Raw genomic sequence first — 21,461 nt, forward strand, 5'->3', positions numbered from 1 at the left:
CTTTTTTTTTTTTTTTTTTTTTTTTGGTTTTTGGGCCACACCCGGCGTTGCTCAGGGGTTACTCCTGGCTGTCTGCTCAGAAATAGCTCCTGGCAGGCACGGGGGACCCTATGGGACACCGAGATTCGAACCAACCACCTTTGGTCCTGGATCGGCTGCTTGCAAGGCAAACGCCGCTGTGCTATCTCTCCAAGCCCACCCTCCTTTTGACTTTGTCCCTCCCAACAGAACTTTCTAGTAAGAGAACAGCATTGTGCCTGTCACCTCATACGCCTTGAAGATTCCAGAGCCCAGGGGTCTCTGTCTAAGGTCTGGACATCCAGAGCCCTGCCCTAATGGCCCCTCCTCAGGCCGTGGGTTCCCGCAGCCTGTGCCCATTGCCCATCACTGGGCTGTGTCTGCACATAGCCTTCATTGGTGACCTAGGCAGCAGGGACCCAGACCTGGCCAGTAATGTCCCCATGCCGCTTACAGAGGGACCTCGAGGGCAGTGACCTTTTGTCTCAGACATGTCCAACAGACGTGCTTCTGAAAAGCTCTGGGACAGTCTGCTTTGGACTTGATGTGCCTTGATTTCCCAGGAATTGCAAACTTCCCTGTGGCCCCCTGGCACAAATCCTGGGGACTCTGGAGCCTCCAGAAGTTAGCAGGGAATCAGGGCCGGCTGCTTGGGGGTCCAGAGATGTTTCTTCTCATTCCCTCAGCTGTTTCCTTTGTCCCCTTTCCTTTGCTTCTTTGACCTCAGACATCCTTTGCGAATCTTTGCATTTAGCACAGACTGGCCTGAGAACATGTCTGCCCAGTGACTGCTGTGTGGACAAGGCCTTCCACACCCGTGTTGAGCCTTTGAATCTCAGATGGAATGTACTGATCACTGACTCCTTTATTTATATCACAAGTTTTATGGCCAAAAAAAAATGTTCAGGCCCTCCTCTCTAGCCTGAATGTTGATTTTTAAAAACAAATTTTTTTAACTGTTGGATTAATGTAAAATAATCATGTTTTGTGAGTCCCTGTAACTTAAACAAATCAGGGACGTGAGTGGAAGCTTTCTGAAAAGTGTGGACATGTGTGCTCAGTAAAATCGCAAGCTGTTGTGCGAAACACTGAGCTGGGATCTTCTCAGCTAGAACTGTCAGGCGCATCAGTAGGATCCCCGTTTCAAACAGTGGGGCCATTGTTTCATTTGTGCAAGGGCTGTAGCCCAGAGGGGCTTGGGAGACCAGGCAGGTGGTGCCGTGGGTCAGACCTGCAAAGGGCCTCTGACATGCAAAGCCTTGTGTGTCCTTAAGCTAGGTCACCGCCCCCTGTTTGTGTCACTTTTAATCAAGAGACTTTAGAAAAGAAACTGGAAGTTTCCCAAACATCGAATTTATGCATTAGCAGCTCTGGCTTCTGCTTCTGAATGAGGGAGAAAAATGTCTTTTATGTTTCTGTGTAGAATCTTGCCAGGAGACTTGTCTGTCTTTATGTCCTGATTGTGTCTCTTTGTACTATTTATCTGCTTAGTCTTCTTTAGTATGTCAAACTGGAAATAAATTTTATTTTTTTAATGTTCATTTTGTATGGCTTTTTTTAAAATAAAAAAAAATAAAACATTTTAAGCAATGCGGTTTACAAAACTTTCTGGCAAGGTTTCCTACATATGAATCCTGGCTCCACCCTCCCCGAAGTGTGGCTTTTTTTCTCCTTACTAAGGTACCACAGAGAGGGGGTTTTCAGGGCTTCCCATCCCCTGTACTTTGAGACCCTCCCAGGCCCTCCCTCTGAGGTGGGAATCAGAGTATTTGTTTCTGATGGATCCTCAGTTCAGTAGGAACTAGCCTTGCTTTCCACTGTCAGAGCTCCAAGTCCTCCCATCTGTAGTGCTCCAAATCTTCCCATTCTGGATGCTCCAGCCCTTCCACCCCGGATGCTTCAAGTCCTCCTTTCCTCAGTATCCTGAGTCCTCCCACCCTCAGTGGCATGAGTCCTCCCACGCGGTGCTCTAAGTCCCACTCTGCTTGCTCCTTATTTCTGAGCCCCTTTCCCGGAAAATGGGGACAGAGCGCTCTCTGCCAGCCATTTCGCAAACTACTTAAAACCTGGCTGAAATGCCTTCCAGAAGGCCTGAGATTTCTTTTCCTGTTTTTCCTCTTGGTTTTTGGGCCACATCTGGCGGTGCTCAGGGCTTACTCACTCCTGGCGTGGCTTAGGAGACCAGATGGGGTTCTTGAGAGGAACCCAGGTCCGCCACATGCAAGCCAAGGACCCTGTTGTCCTATGGCTCCAGCTTCCCTTAAATTCCTCCCCAGGACTGGAGAAATAGTGAAGTAAGTAGGGTGTGTGCCTTGCACATAGCTCATCTGGGTTCTATCACCAGAATCCCATATGGTCCCGACTTGCCAAGAGTGATTCCTGAGTGCAGAGCCAGGATTAACTCCTGAGCACCACTAGGTGTGGTTCAGATAGCCCAAACAAAACAAACAAAAACAAGAAAAATTCCCCATTGCTCAGCGTGCCTAAATTTCTGTTATTTTGGGGGTCATGCCCAGTAGTGCTCAGGGCAGTATTCCTGGCTCTCTACTCTGTAACTACTCTTGAGGTACTTGAGGGACCCTTTGGGCTCCAGGCATGAAGACTGGGTCAGCCATATGTAAGGCCAGCACCTTTTCCACTGTCCATCCCTCTGGCCTTGCTGAGGTCCCCCCATAGTGCTCCTGGCCCCTCACTTGGATCCCTGCCTCTTTGGGCTGAGATGGGTCCAGTGATGTGGCCCTGGTAGGGTGCTTGATTTGCACATGGCCTACCCAGGTTGGCCCCCAGCATCACTACCCTGTTAGGAGTGCTTCCTGCATTCAAGGATGTGACCCCTGGATTGCAAGCTCTATGGTGATTCCAGTCCTGTCTGAGCAGCTTCAGGGGACCAGAACTTACCTCACAATGCCTCCCTTTTGCCCCTGAGTGCTCCTCTGCAAGCAGGAATGTCAACACTCAGCCCCCCGGAACTACTGAGTCTGGACTCTGGCTTTTTCTAGAGCAGACCCTACTTGGGATATGTTTGAGGGGTGCAGAGCTCTCTGCAGCACCTCTGCTCAACTGAGAATGGGTGACAAGGCCCAGGAGCCACCCAGCCTGTGTCTGGGTCCAGCAGCTGCAGAATTTATGAGGTGCAACCCCCAGATCCCTCCTCCTGGAACCTATGTACATAGTTCCATTAGAAACCAAGGTTAGGGGGCCAGAGAGATAGCATGGTGGTAAGGCGTTTGCCTTTTATGCGAAAGGTCATTGGTTCAAATCCCGGCATCCCATATGGTCCCCCGAGCCTGCCAGGAGCAATTTCTGATCGTGGAGCCAGGAGTAACCCCTGAGCGCTGCCAGGTGTGACCCCCCCAAAAAAGAAAAAGAAACCAAGGTTAGGAGTGGAGCCTGGACTCTGTTTCATGAGCCTGGCCCCAGGGAGGAAAGGGGTTGTGGGGGACCCCAAACCTGTTCAGGCCTCCTGTTCTCCACCCCATCTCTCCCCGCTCTGCTCTGCCCTAGCTACCGTCTCGCTGGGCTCCCACACCGGCTTTCTGGCCAGGCCTCATCAGCCCCTGCTGCTCTCAGTTTTCTCTTCATCATTTTCTTCATTTCTCTTCAGTAAGGTCCCCTGCAGAGGAGGAGCATGAACTGGAGCCAGCTTTGCCCCCCACCCCCATAGAAGCAAACAGCACTCATTCAGGGCCCGAGGACAAGAGCCACAGAATCCACGGGGCCACCACCAAATGTGAAAGGCTTCAGGTAGAGGGTTAGAGCAGAGACTGGCCATCTTCCAGGTCTGCACACCCTCTCCTGGGCCAAGACACCCTCTCTCAGCTACCACCTTGGTCCCTCTGGCCCCACCCCTCTGTGCTGCTCCAGAACACACTGCCAGGCTCCCTTCATTTGAGTCCTTCCTGGGCTCTGCCCAGTTCCTGGCTGCCCTATAATCAAAGGGCTGTAGGGGGGGTCAGAGAGATAGCACACTGGCAGGGCATTTGCCTTGCAAGCAGAGGACCCAGGACCAATGTTGGTTCAAATCCCAGCATTCCATATGGTTCCCTGAGCCTGCCAGGAGCGATTTCTAAGCATAGAGCCAGGAGTAACCCCTGAGTGCCTCTAGGTGTGACACATAAAAACAAAAATGAAAACAAAAACAAAAACCAAAATACCCCAAAGGGCTGTAGGGCCTGTAAGGCACAGGGCCAAGTCCAAGGATCAGATGGGTTCAACACCCCTGGGGCTGCATGTGCATTTGTAGATGCCTCAGAGTTCATGCCCGGGGCACGCACAAGGCCTTGAGTCTGAAGCTGGCACCATCTGTGGTCCTTGAACTTGGGTTTCCTGACCTCGTGGGCTTCCTGGCCTCAGGCTGAGAAGGAATGACTGGGTGTTCAAACCAGACATTTGGGGCTGGGTGTGAAAGTTCTACCCTCCACTAAAGGGCAGGGGTCAGTCTCTGGAGGCTGCCTGCCTAGAAACAAGCACTTTGGAGCAAAGAGCTAGAATCCAAGGAAGTCTTAAGTTTCCATGTCCTGGTTGTCCTCAAAGTACTTTGGAACCCTCGAGGCAGAGAGAGGTCTGAGACCCAGTCCTGCCAGGCCCTCCAAGTCTTCAGTTCTAGGGTTACCCCAACCTAGTAGCCTTATTTACACACTCTCTCTGTCTCTCTCTGTCTCTTTCTCTCTCTGTCTCTTTCTGTCTGTCTCTCTCTGTCTCTTTCTGTCTGTCTCTCTCTGTTCTTTCTGTCTGTCTGTCTCTGACTCTGTCTGTCTCTGTCTCTGTCTCTCTGTCTCTGTCTCTGTCTCTGTCTGTCTCTGTCTCTGTCTGTCTCTGTCTCTCTCTCTCTGTCTCTCTCTCTCTGTCTCTCTCTCTCTGTCTCTCTCTCTGTCTCTCTCTCTGTCTCTCTCTCTGTCTCTCTCTCTCTCTGTCTCTCTCTCTGTCTCTCTCTCTCTCTGTCTCTCTCTCTCTCTCTCTCTCTCTCTCTCTCTCTCTCTCTCTCTCTCTCTCTCTCTCTCTCTCTCTCTCCTCTGTACCCTTCCCTGGGTGGGTCAGAAAATAGATACCCTGACTCCCAAGGACAGCAACCCTGGGTCAGCCGGACATCCTGGCATTGCCTGACTAGCTCGCCCTGAATGCAGTTTCGCCTACGACTAGAAAGAAAAGAAAAGGCAGGAGGTAGTAGAGTCGATTGAATCTAGGTCTGGCTTTCAGCACCAGCTTGGTGCTTGGCCCATTTCCCCCAACCTGTGAAAGCTGGTGTTGTTGTTTTTTTGGAAAGTGGGAATAATTGCACCCTGGATCCTCCAGGGCTGCTAGGTGAGAAGGTATGCTTTTAGAGGTTAGTCTGTGTCCTTGTAACATTTATTTAACTTGGTGATAATTCCAAATGTCAGAACAAAGTGGCAGGAGTGAAAAGCCATAAACCATCCAGCCCCAAAACACTCTGTTCAAGTCTCATCTGATTGCCTTGATCATGTTCTTTCTTTTCTCTTTATTTCTGGGGTACACCTGGCGGTACTCGGGGTCCAGGCCCGGCCTTATGTTCTGGGGCCACAGCCAGTAGTGCTTGGGATTATTTGTGATGCCAAGGCTCATCTCCTCTGTGATGTTGACACAGACACAAATTTGAAACCTATATTAAGATGGCACTGAGGTTTAGAAAGATAGTGCCATAGGCAGGGTACTTCCCATGAATGCACCTAACCTGGAGTTGTTCATTAAACTCCATCTGAGCCCCTTCAGGAATGATCCTTGAGCACTGCCAAATGTGGCACTTAAATAGAAAAGATGGCCCTGGCATACAGCATTGAGGGTGACCTCACCCCTCAACCCTTACCCAGGAGTGTAGCGTCTCCATTTGTGCATTACAGGTTGTGGTGGAGTCTGTGCCTCATTGAGGCACTTCAACACAGCCAGCCCTGAACCCCCATGTTCTCTGCATATCCTCAAATCAGGGAATTTGTTCCTGTCACAAATCCCCCAATATAAAGGCTCTATGGACACCCAAGTTTCTTACTACAAACATTTCCTGCAATCTCCAATTCATGGAGGAAGAAACAGCTGAGCGAGGCCCAGGGGCTCCCTTATGTGTGTCCCATCAGGAGAGTTGGGGGTCCTGGGAGGACACTGACAGAGAATATAACAGCCAAAACTTTGCAGACTGAGGACTGTCTTGCACCAGCTTGGCCCCCAGAGACCTAAACACAGCAGAGGGAGCAGATTGGCTGGCTCCTGAAGGTAATGCACAAAAGACTTTATTGGGGCCTCTCACAGGCCCACTGCCCTCCACAAGCTTCTGGGCAGCTCCAAGACAGACATGGCCACCCATCCTTTGGGACAGGCCAGGAACTTATCACTCAGGCCCCCTGCCCCCTATGCCTGCAGTGGCCCTCCAGTCACTATATCACAGGGGTTGGGATTGGAGTAGATACAGACATGCAAAGGAAGGACAAGGGAGAGGGTGAAAGGTGGGTGGCTAAGGACAGAGGCCATCCCCAGGGATGAATGGATCATCCTGCTATCCTGCAGCAACTGAGCTAGAAGGCCTGTGGGGTGACTTTCCTCCTCCTTCTCTTCCTCCTCCTCCTTCTTCTCCTCCTCCTCCCCCTTCTCCCCCCTCTCTTCTTTTCTCCCCCTCCCCCTTTCCTCCTCCCCCTTCCCTCCTCCTCCTCCTCTTCCTCTTCCTTCTCCTCCTCCTCCTCCTCCTCTTCCTCCTCCTCCTCCTCCTCCTCCTTCTCCTCCTCCTCCTCCTCCTCCTCCTCCTCCTCCTCTTCTTCTTCTTCTTCTTCTTCTTCTTCTTCTTCTTCTTCTTCTTCTTCTTCTTCTTCTTCTTTTGGTTTTTGGATCACACCTATTGACGCTCAGGGGTTACTCTTGGCTATGCACTCAGAAATTGCTCCTGGTTTGGGGGACCATATGGGATGCCGGGGATCGAACCCAGGTTGTCCGTCAGCCATATGCAAGGCAAACACTCAACTGCTGTGCTCCAGTCCCTGGGTGCTCATTTTCAAGTCACTCTTGGATTCTGCATTAGAACCCTAACCAAGATCCTCAGTTGGTGTCTCCCTCAACCTGGGTCCTGCCCTGCTGTCTGGGAATTCAGAAATAGAGGCAGACAGGGAACCCAAGAAAAAAGCCAGTAGGAAACAAGGAATCAGCTCCAAGCCCTGGAGAATGGGGGGCCTTTCTCCAATTTCAGAGGGAGACAATAAGTCTGTAGCTTGGCCTATTTCACTTTTGTTTGTTTGTTTGCTTTTGAGCCACTCCCATTGATGCTCAGTGGAAACTCCTGGCGTTGTGCTCAGAAATTGCTCCTGGCAATGTTCAGGAGACCATAAGGGAAGCCAGGGATTGAACCCGGGTCAGCTGTACGTAAGGCAAGTGTCTTCCCAGTTGTGCATCACCCTGGCCCTGTTTAACAGTTTTTAACATAGATGCCCCATCCCAGTGTGCCACAACCAGGTCCATGGTGCTGAGGGCCCATTGGGGCTGGAAGGGAACCATGGGTGAGTGAAGGGATCTAGCTAGCTCTGTCCTTTTCAGCCCCCAGCATCCTCCCTGCTGGTCTGTGGTGTGACCAGTGACAAGCCTGGACCTGGAACTTACCCCCCCTCCATTTCTATGCAAGGGTTATTGGGTCCCTGCATTGCGAAGGAGCCTGGGGGCCACAATCCCAGCATGCATTGTATTTTCACAGCGGCACAGCCCCACCTGATGGACAATCTCAGTGCTGGGCATGGAGCAGGAACGACCAGTGATGCTGATAATTGAAGCTCAGAGCTAGATGCCAGAGGGGTGCCCGGGTAAGAGTCTGAATTCAGGTGTTTGAGCACAACCTACCCCTCACCCCTAGCAGCTACTCCCACACCTCTCTCTTTCTGGAAGGAAAATGCCCCCAACAGCGTTTGGGGGTCAGTGGAAGCCCAGTTTCTTCACCAGCCTCTCCATGGGTCTGGTGTGGGTTACAGGACCCTAGAGGGCCAGTTAGAACCCACTTGTCGGTTTTGGGGGATCTGTCCACGGTAAGGGGGGGAGTAAGCATTTCTCTCTGGCCTTCCCCTGGACAGTTCTCCTCTGACAGGCCCTCGTTTACCTGGAGCCACTCCTCCGCGCCCGGGGATGTGTGTGTGGAGGAACTCAGGCTCCCAGGCCCGGGAGCGCCTCTCCCCCTCGTGGGGTCCCCCTTGGACCGGGATCCAGCAGCCAATCAGAGCGCCGGGTGTCGGGGCCCCCCGCCGGGCTCCGCCCCTCTTTGTTGCGGCGGCCAATGGATGTCTCGGGAGTCGGGGCGGCCGCCCGGTGACTCGTTAAATGTCCGCGCCAGGCGGGCGCTCGGGGATGGGACGGGGAAAGGGGCGCAGACCCGCGCCGCCCGTGCGCCCGGACAGGTGAGCCCCGGACACTGCGCGCCCTGCTTCGTCGGGCCGGCCGTCTGCGCGGGACCCGGCCCGGACCAGGGGGTCCAGTCCAGGCAGCTTCCCGGGGCGCTCGCGAGCGTGGCCACCCGGGGGTGGTGGGTCGCGTATCCACTCCAGCTCCCGCGCCCGGCTACGCGGGGCGCCCGGCGCGCACCCCGATCCTTTGCTGCGCGCGCCCCGGCCCGCGTTCTGCCGGCATCTCCAGGGGGGCGTGTTTGCCTTCTGCTCGTAGGGGGCGTGAGAAGCTTTGGGGGTTCGATCTGCCGCTCTCCCTAGGTAATGGGGGCCGAGGCCGCTGTGCTCGAGGATCGGGGCGCTGGAGGTGGGCCTCAGGGGCGTGGCTGAGCTCCGGGCCCCCCGAAACCCCCCACGCTACCTCCTATCTTGCAGGCTCGGCCCGTGAGCACCACGCGCGCCCACCCCGCTTGCTCCCTGCTCTGCAGCCGCCGCCGCCGGAGGCATGGAGAAGGCCGCGCCCCAGGGCTGCTGAGCCGCGCCCCCCGCACCATGACCGGCTCGGCGGCCGACACTCACCGCTGCCCGCACGCCAAGGGCGCCAAAGGCACGCGGTCCCGGAGCAGCCACGCGCGGCCCGTGAGCCTGGCGCCCGTGAGCGGGGGCTCGGAGGAAGAGGACCGCGACGGTGGGACGCTCTTCCACGTCAACAAGGGCGGCTTCCCCATCGACAGCCGCACCTGGGAGCGCATGTGGCTGCACGTGGCCAAGGTGCACCCCCAGGGGGGCGAGATGGTGGGTGCCATCCGGAATGCCGCCTTCCTGGCAAAGGTCAGCGCTGCTCTGAGGGGGACCCAGTTCTGGGTGGGGACCCAGAGCATTTCCCTTTAGGCTGGGTCTGGACCCCTGGGGGGCTTCTAGCACAGGGGAACGACTGCGCACTGCTTCGTGGGCATTGCTTCGTGGGCACTGCTTCCCCCAGGAAGCTTGTCCTAGAGGTCTTAGGGAGAAGGCTGGGGGCTGGCTGGACACTTCTGCCCAACTGTTACGCATAGGCACTCATACACAACCCATAGACACATACACACTTCACACACAGACACTGACACACACACATCTGCTGGCGGGGTGGGAGGTTTCACAGGCTCCTTTCTGTGTTTCCTTCCCAAGTCCTGGTTCCCCTCTCACTGGATGTTCTAAGGATTCATTCCGGAACTGGCAACGCTCCGGTGGTCTCTTGCCCACCAAACCTGGGCTCCGAGGGGGTATGTGAGGGTGTGTGTATGTGTGGGTTGTTGAGGGAGTGTGGGCGGGCCCAAAGGGTCCTCTTCTGCATCAGTCCCACCTGACTCAAAGGTTGGGGGTGGTGGTGTTTTACCTTGAAGCAGGTCTGAGACAATAGCCCCAGAGTGGGGTCTCTCCTGTTTCTTCCTTCTCAGTGGGGAGAGATTCGAATGAGGTGGGAGCGCCCTAACCCTAGGCCTGGCCATAGGTGTCCTGGGAATGTTTGTGTGTCTGACAAGATTCCTGGGGCTGTCTCTGGGTCCCTACAGGCCAGAAAGCTCTGGCCCCTTGGGTGACTGAGTGAATGCAGAAGTGAATGCAGAATCCTGTTGCCTTTGGATACAGAGGTTGCTCCTGAGCTGGCTAAGAAGAGCCTTTCCTGCCCTCCATGGGTGAACTCCAGCCTCCTTGCTGAGTTCTGATCCTGCATGGCCCCCTATGCAGCCCCCAGAATTTCTCTGGAACAAGGGGGCTTTTGGTGGCCCAGAAACGAGGTGCCCTGTAGCATAACTGTTCTGCTGTCCTGTCATCCTGCTCATTTAACCCCCAGGCACCCACATTGATTCTAGCAGCAGCTTGTCCCTTGGAATTAGGGTATCAATTGGGGTACAAATCCAGCTCTGGTTTCTATTTGTGGTTCACTTTCTAGATGATCAGACAATATCTCCACCCTCCATCCTCAGGACTTGCAGACTGGGAGGTGATTCACATGAGGGGATTCTGACTGCCTGTGAGGGGACATGGGGCTATTGGGAGATGTAGGGGCCACCAGAGATGTGGGACTTGTGCCAAGTCGCTCCGTCAGCCAATCCCCTCATTGCAGAACCTTTTCTATGTGCTTACCCCAAACTTTTTTTTTTTTTTTTTTTTTGGTTTTTGGGCCACACCCTGTGACGCTCAGGGGTTACTCCTGGCTATGCACTCAGAAGTTGCTCCTGGCTTCTTGGGGGACCATATGGGATGCCGGGGGATCGAACCAAAGTCCGTCCTAGGCTAGCACAGGCAAGGCAGGCACCTTACCTCCAGCGCCACCGCCCGGCCCCACTTTTTTTTTTTTTAACTACCCAGTAGTGCTCAGGAGTTTTTCTTGGCTCTGTGCTCAGGCATTGCTCTTGGAGAAACTCAGGGAGACCCTGTGTGGTGCTGGGGATTAAACCTGGGTCTGCCACATGCAAGGCAAGCACCTTCCACATTGTGCTATTCCTCCAGCCTACCCCTAACCTCTGTGCTAGGCCACTTTCACCACTTTCTGGGCAAAGGGGGATGGGAAGGCTTGGCTTTCTCTCTGCAAGAGACTATGCTGGTCTCATTTTCACTGCTGGCACCTTGGCTTCCTACTGCCAAGTGTCCTTTTCCCTTGTCACAAGTGACTCTTTCTGGTTCCTAGTGCCAGACTCCCAGCCTCCGAGTTTCTCTTCCCAGCCTTTCCTGCATCCATCCCAGCCTGCCCTGCTTTGCCAGTGTCTGTGCAAGTGAAGATGGGCCCTGAGCTTCGGGGGCAACACAGGGGAGGGATGATCCTGGATGGAGGGCCCAGAGAATCGAGGCTAGAGTTTGAGGAAACAGGGCAGGAAATGGGATTAAGGGGTGTTGGGCCCAATCAGAGAAGGAGGAAGAGGACAAGGGGACCCTTTTCATGGACACCACTACAGTGAGACTCTGGGGTCACTCTGGGGACGCTCCTGCTTCAATACACAGGCCCAGGGCCCTCCAGACCCATAACCAATGATGCTGGGGGTACAGAGGTGCCAGGCACAGAACTTAATGTTCTCTCTGCCATGATGTCCTTCTGTCCCCTCTGGGACTATCTGTGGAGGGGGAGCCTTCATGCAGGGGGCGAGTTTGCTCTGATGGTAAGCCTCAGGAGGACACTGGGTTCTTGTCTGGAAAGGTGTATCGTGTATCCCATGAGGTGTTTTCTGTGTCATTCTGCCAATTAGGATTGTCACTTGGACACTGTTGATGTCATGTCCAAGCTGCTATGGCTGGGGAGGGTCTGATCCACCTGTGGTTACATTCCTGGGCAGGGCTGGGAGTTTGGGTGTGGTCAGGGAGCTCTGCTCCCCTAACCCAGCCATGGAAGGCCCCTAGCACCGAGGCCTCCCCCTTCTGCCACCCTCAGCCCCACCACCTGTTCCTGTCTGGGGTTGGAATGTGGGTGCAGTCACAGTTGTCTCACTAGCTGGGGCGCGTGGCCTCTCACACCAGCTGTCCTGACTCACCCTTGTCTAGCTCCTTGGGCTCTGGGCTTGGGACGGGAGATGACAGTGGGTGGCTGGCCCTTGTAGGGGCCAGGCATCCTCTGTCCCTCCTGTCTCCTGTCTGTCAGTCACAGGGCAGCCTGAGGGGTGACTTGAGCATGTTCACCTGTCACTTTTCTGAGCTCTCCCATGTGTGTCTCTCCTTCCCTTTCCTGTGGTAGGGGCCACCTAAGATCTGGGGGTACCATGTTCCACAGTGTGGTAGGAGGCAAAGCAGGGAGGGGGCCACTGGGTTGGATACCTCTGGCAACCTGAGTCCAAGGGCTGACTTGGGGATACCAGAAGCACCTCTTTGTGCTCACTATATTAGGGACTCTACTGCCCTGCCTGCCCCACAACTTGGGACCTCCCAGATCTGGTGTCTGTATAACCTGCAACCCCATAAGGTGCCATGTAGGGCTGCACCCGAACAAGGGGTATAGATGGGGGGAGCCTTTGCCTGCAGGAGCAGCTCCGAGAGGCTTGAGCCCTGTCTGCTTCCGATACACACCTCTCTCTCTCTTTCTCTCTCTCTCACTCTCTCTCTTTCTCTCCCCCCCCCACTTCCCCACCTCCACAGCCCTCCATCCCACAGGTTCCCAACTACAGACTGTCTATGACCATCCCCGACTGGCTTCAGGCCGTCCAGAACTACATGAAGACCCTGCAGTATCCTTTTGTGGGGGGCTGGGCTGAGGCAGGTGTGGCCAGGGGACCACATGGTGTGTGGGGACTCCTGCCCTTTCTTCGCTGCCTCTTCCCTACTCTTGGCCTTTAGTTCCTTTTCTCGCTCTGCTTAGTCTTTGCTGATTTTTCCCTGAGTGCATGGGGTGCTCCTGAAGTTGGCAACCTTAGTGGAACCCAGAACTTCTCCTTCGATGCTCCCTTGTTCCCCTGGGGAACTGGTGCTGGCGAAGAGTCCATACCACAGAATCTTACACTTTCGGTCCCTATTAGTGTCACAGGGATTTCTGTGTTCAGCAAGTTTTGCCTTTTTTGGGGGGAAGGGGCCACACCTGGTGATGCTCAGGGTTTACTCCTGGCTATGCGCTCAGAAATCGCTCCTGGCTTGGGGGACCATATGGGATACTGGGGGATCAAAACGCTGTCTGTCCTTGGCTAGCGCATGCAAGGCAGATGCCTTACAGCTTGCGCCACTGCTCCAGCCTTGTTTTGCTTTTTTAATTTGGGCCACACACAGTGGTGCTCAGGGATTACTCCTAGCTCTTTACTCAGGACTCACTCCTGGTAAGGCTTGGGGGAACTCTATGGATGCCAGGGAATCGAATCCTGGTCGTCTGCATGAAAGGTCTGTGGTCTCCCTGTTGTGCTATGGCTCTGGCCCCACAGAAGGAAGTTTTGCACTATTGAGGCACTTTCCTAGGCTGGAGAGATAGTACAGAGGTAGAGTGTTTGCCTTGGATGCAGCCAATCCAGGATGGACAGTGGTTCAAATCCTGGCATTCCATATGGTCCCCCACGCCTGTTAGGAGCGATTTCTTAAGAGTAACTCTTCAATGCTGCCAGGTGTGGCCCCAAAACAAACAAAAAGAGGTACCTTCCTGCCCTGCCATTCCGCTGCCCACTTCATCCCACTATGCATCTCCCTCTGTCCGTTCCTCCACTGCATCAACTCAACTCCCTTTTTTCCATCCATCCTTTTTTCAGCCATGCCCCTTCCTTCCATCTAGCAGCTAGATGGAACCCAAACTCGAGGCCCGCGGGCCGTTTGCAGCCCTCCATAGAACATTTTGTGGCCCTGCCCTAGAGGAATCTTTTTTTGTTTTGTTTTATTTTAGTTGTTTGTGTCACACCCCCCAATGTTCAAGGCTTACTATTGACTTTGCACTCAAGGATTACCCCGACTTTGCCTCCTGCAGCCCTCAGGTAAATTGAGTTTGAAACCCCTGAATTCTAGCCCCAGCCTTCTCCAGCTCTTTCGTCCATCTTTCATTCGTCCTTCTGGCCACCCAACATCCACCTGTCCCCCCACTCACTTCAATTTGTGGCGTCTGATGGGCTTCTTGGGCAGTGAGTAGATGAATGGCCCAGCCCTAAATCTTAGACGGCTCACTGCATGCCACCCCACTGCCCTTGGAAATGGCTGAACTGATTCTAGGGCGACTGGGTAAGTCTTGTGCTTTACCCTCCTTGGCCTGTGGTGTGCCAGAAAAGCAGCCACATCCCCACCTTCAGAGCCCAGCCTGTGGGTTTCCTGCCACTTCCTTACCGGCTGCACAGATACAACCACACGGGGACCCAGTTCTTTGAGATCAGAAAGATGAGACCCCTGAGCGGGTAAGTAAGACTGGACTGGAGTCTGGAGGGCCTCCCGATGTCGGAGTATGTCAGAATGAGCTGGAATGTGCTGGTCTGCGCAGGGAGGGGCTGGGGGCTGATGTTGCTGAGTTGGGGTCTTGTCCCTTGCTTCTAATTGAAGACCATTGTCCTGAGCACAGGAAGACCCTATGCTGTTGGCTTTTCCTGGAGCTGGGGGGGAAGGAGGGAGGAGGATAGGACAAAGCATCTGGACCCTTCCATGAAATGCCTTCTCCCTCCTGTACATATGGGCACTCAACTGTGTGTCCCTGTCCACAGGCTGATGGAGACCGCCCGGGAGATGACCCGAGAGTCACTGCCCATCAAATGCCTGGAGGCTGTCATCCTGGCCATGTATCCTGACAGGGGTGGTGGTGGTAGTGGTGGGGGCAACCTTCCGGGCCTTCCTGTCACCCATGGGACTCTGCATACCGGTGCCCTGCAGATATGGGTAGATGGAAACATGAATGCTTTGGGGGCCCTGCCCCCACAAAGGCAATGGACTGTGTGCTGGGGAGGCAGCAGATGGTGGGGCTCCCTGGGGGTTCAGGAGCAAGGACAGCTGCTGGTTGAGAGACCCTGGGGAATCTGCTGGGGGAGTGAGGGAGGGGCAGAGCATGTGCTTCTGGGGGTCATTTCATTGCCCAGACATCTGAGGTGGTCAGTGCCCAGATGGGATGGAGAGGTCCCTGTCTGTGTGGGTGTGTGTGTGTGTGGCTGCCTTCACCTTGTCCCTGCTCAGTGACCAATGTCAGCCCCTGCTGGATACCCAATCCTGTCTGACCTCTGGGCTGGCTCCAGGTGAGGGTGTGTGACCTAATTCTCACACTAAGGACATTTGAAAATATGGCACTGGCATAGGCACAGACATTGCTTCCTCAAGGGCTAAGGGCGGTGTGTCGTGGCAGTTATTTGGGGACCCAGGTTCCTGAGGCACATGAGATCTGGATAGTATCCCCTGTGTTTGGGCCCTGAGGCTGGTTCAGTTGGTCTCCCCTCTCTTTTCTGTCATCTCTGAGGAATGACACTCTGATATCACACCCTCCTAGACTCTGATGTCAATTGTTTGTCTCTGTGATCCTCTTGGACCATGCTTAGGGTGGTACAGGAGGAACTTGGGGCCTGTCTGAGGTACAGGGATGAGCCAGATCAGCCATGCCCTGTCTGATGCTGGGGATTCAGCTCTTGCTGTCCTGTCCTGGAGGTATGTGTGTGTGTGTGGGGGGGGGTGTCTGTGTGCTTAGTGGAGACCCTCAGCCACCAGCCCACCCTCTTGGCAGCTGTCTTGAGGATGGGCAGGTGAGGTCTTATCCCTGCTCTGGGCCTGTAAGTTCTAGAAACAGGTGGAGGGGTGGCAGGTGGGGGCCTTCCCCTGCCCCTGTTGCTCGGGCTCATCTGTGTCCTCTGGGGTCCAGGCTGGTGACTTAGTCCCAAGGGACTGGAGGTCTCTGGTGTGTCCCCCTCTCCCGCTGTTTCCCACAGGGGCTCATCCCAGTACCACGACCCCAAAGCCTCTTCTGCATTCCCTGGGTCAGCTTAGTGGGGTGCAGAGTACTGACTGGTTCCTGAGGCAACAGACATGTGTGTGTGTCAGGTATAGGGCATGTGGCACAGAGTTCCCAGATGTCCCTGTCTCCATCACCCTGTCCTGTGCTTTCCAGGGCCATTGGTGCCCCCCTGTGACCGCAGTGTCACCTGTCCCAGTAGGAATGAGAACTGACTGCAACCTTACACCCTGAGTGCAAGCCACCTTGTAAAATCACCCAATGCGCCTTATCTCCAACTCCAGGTGAATGAGTTTGAATCAGGATCGAGCATGAAAACTAGGCTGAGAGTGAAACATGTGTAGTCTGGCAGTTTTCTACCTTATATGGAGACAAGTTACCTGCCAGAATTGTTGCTTTTATTGAGTACAGAGGTCACTCATGGGAGGGCAGTAAGAACTGGCTATCCTGAGCCAGTCCCACCCAGGTTTATAAGTCAGACAATCTCTGATTTGGGGTAAATCCAAGTTGTTAACAAATATATAAAGGAACCAGGGATGATCTTTGTTTTAGGTAAAATAAGGTGTAACCTAACACCACCCCACCGGGGTCTGGCAAGGGAAATGCTCCATGGCCTTTGCTTCTGGCACCTTCAGAGGCTGCTGCTTGGAGCAAGCCCATGAGGGGTCCGGGAAGTAGGAATATGGAGTGCTGCTTAGCCTGCGCTGAACTGCAGGACTGGGTCTGGGCCCCACCCCAGGCCTCCTCATCTAATCCATCTCTGCCTCTTCCTTGACTCTTCCCGCTGAGCTACCTGACCAATGGGCAGCCGGCCGTGGAGCGCTTCCCCATCAGCTTCAAGACCTGCTTCTCAGGGAGCTACTTCCACCACGTGGTGCTTGGCATCTACTGCCAGGGCCGCTATGGCTCTCTGGGCATGAGCCGCCGGCCTGAGCTCATGGACAAGCCGCTGGCCTTTCGCACACTCAGTGACCTGGTCTTCGACTTTGAGGACTCTTACCGCAAGTACCTGCACACGGTGAAGAAGGTGAAGGTGGGCCTGTATGTGCCCCATGAGCCGCACAGCTTCCAGCCCATCGAGTGGAAGCAGCTGGTACTCAATGTGCCCAAGATGCTGCGGGCAGATCTGAGGAAGGAGCTTGAGAGGCACGCCCGGGACATGCGGATGAAGGTGCGGGAGTCAGGGTGGGAGTGTAAAGGTAGAAGTTAGGGAGTAAGGGTGTGCATGTGAGTACCCTGGGCCCCTGGTCATCTCCCCATCTGCCCACATTCTCCTCCCCAGTTCTGGGGTACTCAGAGGTGATGGGTGATAAGGACTGACTCTGGGAGGTCTGACAGGGGAGGGTGCTAGATAAGCCTGCTCTCCACAACCCTTAGGGAAACAGGGCCACACTGTAGCCCAGCACCTCTGGGCTGGACCCCTCCCTCCCCGCCAACTTCCTCACACTACCCAAGTTAGGACTTCTGGACCCCCAGCTCTTTGGATTCTTCTGACCAGGCTGGAGCTGGGGGTGTTTCTCTGCACGTGGGGGGAGGGTGACCCCTCCCTGTTCTCTTCCAGATCCTGAAACCCGCAAGCACCCAGTCCTCGAGCCAAGTGAGAATTCGGGGCAAGTCCCTGTCTCCCCGAAGGAGGCAGGGCAGTCCCCAACGGCGACAGGGCCGGAGGGACAAGGCGTGAGTGTGCTGGGTCAGGGGGGCACCTGCGTTTCTGGATGGTGGTGGCAGTAGCATGCTGGGGGCCAAGGGGCCTGGAGCTAGAGTTGGGCCTGGGGGTTGGGATGCAGATCAGTCTGTGGGCTTGTGGCCCGAAAAAGGCTTTTAGGGAGGAGGTGGCCCTATGGGGATTAGGGTCTGTGGTTGGATGGTCCTGGGTGAGGGTCTGGATCGGGAGGGTCTGTGGATCTGATGGTTCTGGTGAGGGTCTGTGGGTTGGTGATCCCAAGTGAGGGTCTCTCAGGTGGTCCCGGATGAGGGTCTGTAGATTGGATAGTTCCAACGAGGGTCTTAGGGTTGGACAGTTTCAAATGAGGGTCTGTGGGTTGGACATCCTGGGTCTGTGGGTAGGATAGGCACATCCAGTACCGCGCAGGTCTGTACACTCATCCGTGAAGTTCCTGATGATGTTCCTTCAGGAGAGGAGGACTTGGCTGTCAGGCTGGAAGGCTGATCTGGGGAACAGGTGGGAAGCTGAGTAGGAACTCCTGGAGACATACACACCAACCTTTCCCCTCCCATCTGCACTTCAGGTCAGTGCTGCCGGAGAAGGTGCCTGAACTCGGTGGCCTAAACGAAGTGGGTTACCAGATCCGCATCTAGCTTACGGGCTTCTCTGCACCTGGGTCAATCCCAGGAACCAACGGCCATGGTCGGTGAAGATCCACATCAAAGTCATGGTGCTTCTCTGTGCTCTCCCTCCCCCCAATCCCGCTGTCAGTGAAGAATAGGCAGATTTTATTTTTGAAGGACTCCTGTGGAGATATTCTCATGGTCAGTGGGGGCAGCAGTGACTGACTTGTAAAATGCAGCGAGGGGCAACCAACAGAGGTGACAGCGAGAACCCCATGCACCCCTGGTGGGCCATGCCTGTCCTGTCCTATCCCTGAAACCCTGCTGTGGGGTGATGCCCTTGGTCAGTATTAATGTTTCTCAGCAATAACGGAGGCCAACATGGGGGTTTCCACAGCAGTCAGTGTTACCTCAGATCCACAGCAGTTATGCAAACTTAATGCCATCTTGCTTATTTTCCTTTTTTTTTTTAAACAAAACTCCTCTTGGTACTGTTTTTCCCGCCTTTCTCTTGGGGACCTTCATGGAGCTTTCGTATTTTTTCCCTGGTGCATGTGAGTGAAGGTATCCTGTGCCACTAAAGGGAGTGACATTCTCATGGCAGTACAGGAAGCTGCTTTCAGGCCATGCCGTGACTCCTTTGTTTTTAGAAGCACATGAAGCAGCGAGCAGGTTTTGGGACCCGCACCTCAACTCTGTGTCCTCTGCCCAAGCCAAGGGAGGCCCTCTGGCCAGCGGCATTCCCTTGCCCTGTCACCCAAATGACACATCAAGCCACCCTGTCGTGATGGGGTGCTGCGATGTCTTATATTAAGACTTAAAACAACACCATGCGGCCCTTCCCCAGTAGTTGGTGTTTGGGCACTGAGTCCTGGTCAGGCCACAGATGGGTGAATTGGATCATCAGGGACTGACTCATCAGCACTAGCCCGGGTGTGGTCAGTGTTGCCATTGGCTACAGTGACCTTCAGGTTGTGTGTAGGTGCAACAAGGACCAGAGTTAGTTCTCCCCTTCTTGCTGGACTGGAGAGAGGGTCCTGTCCTGCTGTGGTCCTGGGCTCCTGCGATTTAGGGTATCAAGGCAGGCCTGGGGAGATTTAGGGTGTTAAGGCAGGTCTGGGGAGAGTTAGGGAGTGTTGAAGTAGGTCTGTGGGGATTTAGGTGTTTTAGGCAGGCCTACTGACAGAGAGACAAATACACCTTAGCCAGCTACCAACACAGCTCTCAGGCTCCCAGGTCCTGTCTGAGGTAGGCAGGACACTTTCTTGCTCTCTCTCTCTCTCTCCAGAGAGCTTTCTTTTTCCTCAGAGCAAAGCCATTTGCAGCCCCTCATGGCCCCAGGCTGGAGATGTGGGGATCCTCAAACATTCAGATCCTTCTTATATGTCTTAGGGCTCCCCACAGTCATGTATCTTCTGTTCTTCAGCTGGAAATGTTGATCCCGGCAGTGGACTTCTTTAAGCTCGAGGAGAATTTTCCAGGATCCTTAGTTACCAGCCCAGCTGAAACATGAGCACTTGCAAGGCCTGGAGTTGAAATAATGGAAACAAACCATTTCCAAGTGGTACTTAAGCCTTAAAATTGCCAACTGGCTCGATAATTGAATTAGTAACCCATTCCCCCTTCACTTACTTGATTCATTTTCCAACAGAAATGAGAATTTATTTAACACGTTCATTGCTGTCATTTTAATTTAAATGCTTCAGGATGGAAAAGGCATCACATGCTTAACTTCTAGTGCAGCCATCCAGTGAAATTATGTAAGGCAAAGAGAAAGAATAAAATGCCATGATTCATCTCCCCTAAAAGTGGTGAACAATTGGCTAGGATGCAGATAAAAATATAAAACTGAAAAGAGTTGATGTGTAGTGTTTAAAAAGTTAGTAATGGAGGGGGCCGGAGAGATAGCATGAAGGTAAGGCGTTTGCCTTTCATGCAGAAGGTCATAGGTTCGAATCCCGGCGTCCCATATGGTCCCCCGTGCCTGCCAGGAGTAATTTCTGAGCATGGAGCCAGGAGTAACACCTGAGCACGGCCGGGTGTGACCCGAAAAAACAAACAAACAAACAAAAAAGTTAGTAATGGAAAAGTTTTACTTAGCCATCATGGCAAGATATGCAGTTAAAACGGAGGACAGAAATCTTGATTTCAGACTAAGGTTCTGCTGTTTTGAGTACACTTTATTTCAGAAAGTGATATTTCATATTTTCTATACAATGAAATCATAAGCATTTCACTTTTTCTAAGTCAATTATTTCATAAGGATTTTATTAAGAGATCTTGGTATACAGAACTTTGGGAATCTTAACTCAGTATTACTACTACACTCGAGGCTTTTGTAAACTATAGTTTTATGTACAACCCTGTACAGTTTTTTTGACACACAATTCAGAATCGTCTTTATCTCTTGGGCTTTGTTCTGACCAATACTTTTTCTTTTTTAAATCTTTAAGAAAAACTGTGCTTGTTTTAGTGGGTATTTTTCTAAGTAAAAAGAAAACTTGTATACTGGTATTTTAGAGGGTACCCTATAAATGCATGCCTCGAGTTCATGTCTTCTCACACATGTATGTTCATACCTGCATGGGACTTGAATAAAACCATCCTGGAAACAGACTGTTCTCCTGGGGTATGAACTGACGCCATTTCCTTTTACTTACATGATTGATAGGTGGTATCTCTCACCCCTCTATCCTTTCATGCCATCTTACTTTTCACTCTACTTTGGTACTTTATCTTTAAAAAAAAAAAAAGTTTTTGGGTCAAACCCAACAATGCTCAAGGCTCACTCCTGGCTCTGCATTCAGGAGTTATTCTGGTTTCTGTGCTTGGATCACTCCTGGCTCTGCACTCAGGGCTTACCCTGATCTCATCTTTAACAGCACTTCAGCTGTCTGCTTTCAATAAGAGAGAGGGAGGGGGGGGGAGAGAGAGAGAGAGAGAGGGAGAGAGAGAGAAGAGAGAGAGAGAGGGAGAGGGAGAGAAGGGGAGAGGGAGAGAGGGAGGGAGGGAGAGGGAAAGAGGAGGGAGGGAGGGGAGGGGAGAGGAGAGGGAGGGGAGGGGAGAGGGAGGGGAGTGGAGAGAGGAGGGGAGAGGAGAGAGGAGGGGAGAGGAGAGAAGGTGAGGGAGAGAGGAGGGGAGAGAGGAAGAGAGAGAGGAGAGGCAAGAGGAAAAGAGGAGAGAGAGAGGAGAGGGGAGAGAGGAGAGGAGAGGAAGAGAAGAGAGAATATGCTCAAGAGCTTAGGGAAATAGAAGCCACATCATCTGCATTGTCCATGTAACATGTCTGGTGAGCGGAGATACTGGCAGTGTGTGTGCTGAGTGCTATGTGGGGGTGCTGACAGTGTGTGCTAAGTACTGTGTGGAGGTACTGTCAATGTGCATGCTGAGTACTGTGCAGCAGGCTGAGACCAGGCAGGCTCACCACTGTCTTCTCCTCCAAGCTCTCA

At 53.5% G+C, this 21,461-nt stretch overlaps 1 protein-coding gene across 1 annotated transcript; it reads left to right on the forward strand.

The window, feature by feature from the left end:
* Positions 1 to 8,365: 8,365 nt before the first annotated feature.
* VASH2 (vasohibin 2) lies at positions 8,366 to 18,077 on the forward strand. Its single transcript, XM_049770555.1, has 8 exons — positions 8,366 to 8,390; positions 8,811 to 9,206; positions 12,480 to 12,568; positions 14,141 to 14,197; positions 14,498 to 14,572; positions 16,513 to 16,894; positions 17,285 to 17,400; positions 17,973 to 18,077. The coding sequence occupies exons 2-8, from the start codon at positions 8,928 to 8,930 to the stop codon at positions 18,040 to 18,042; spliced, it is 1,068 nt and encodes a 355-aa protein (XP_049626512.1). The 5' UTR covers positions 8,366 to 8,390; positions 8,811 to 8,927; the 3' UTR covers positions 18,043 to 18,077.
* Positions 18,078 to 21,461: the final 3,384 nt, after the last annotated feature.

This window comes from Suncus etruscus, chromosome 3 (assembly GCF_024139225.1).
Source record: "Suncus etruscus isolate mSunEtr1 chromosome 3, mSunEtr1.pri.cur, whole genome shotgun sequence".
Classification (NCBI taxonomy): Eukaryota; Metazoa; Chordata; class Mammalia; order Eulipotyphla; family Soricidae; genus Suncus; species Suncus etruscus.

What these genes read in the sequence shown, in the direction of transcription:
- VASH2 (XM_049770555.1), top strand. Translation starts at nt 8,928, where the DNA reads ATGACCGGCTCGGCGGCCGACACTCACCGCTGCCCGCACGCCAAGGGC. An exon ending in ATGCCGCCTTCCTGGCAAAG is followed by an intron (nt 9,207 to 12,479) that starts GTCAGCGCTGCT and finishes CCACCTCCACAG; the next exon opens with CCCTCCATCCCACAGGTTCC. An exon ending in GAGGCTGTCATCCTGGCCAT is followed by an intron (nt 14,573 to 16,512) that starts GTATCCTGACAG and finishes CTTCCCGCTGAG; the next exon opens with CTACCTGACCAATGGGCAGC.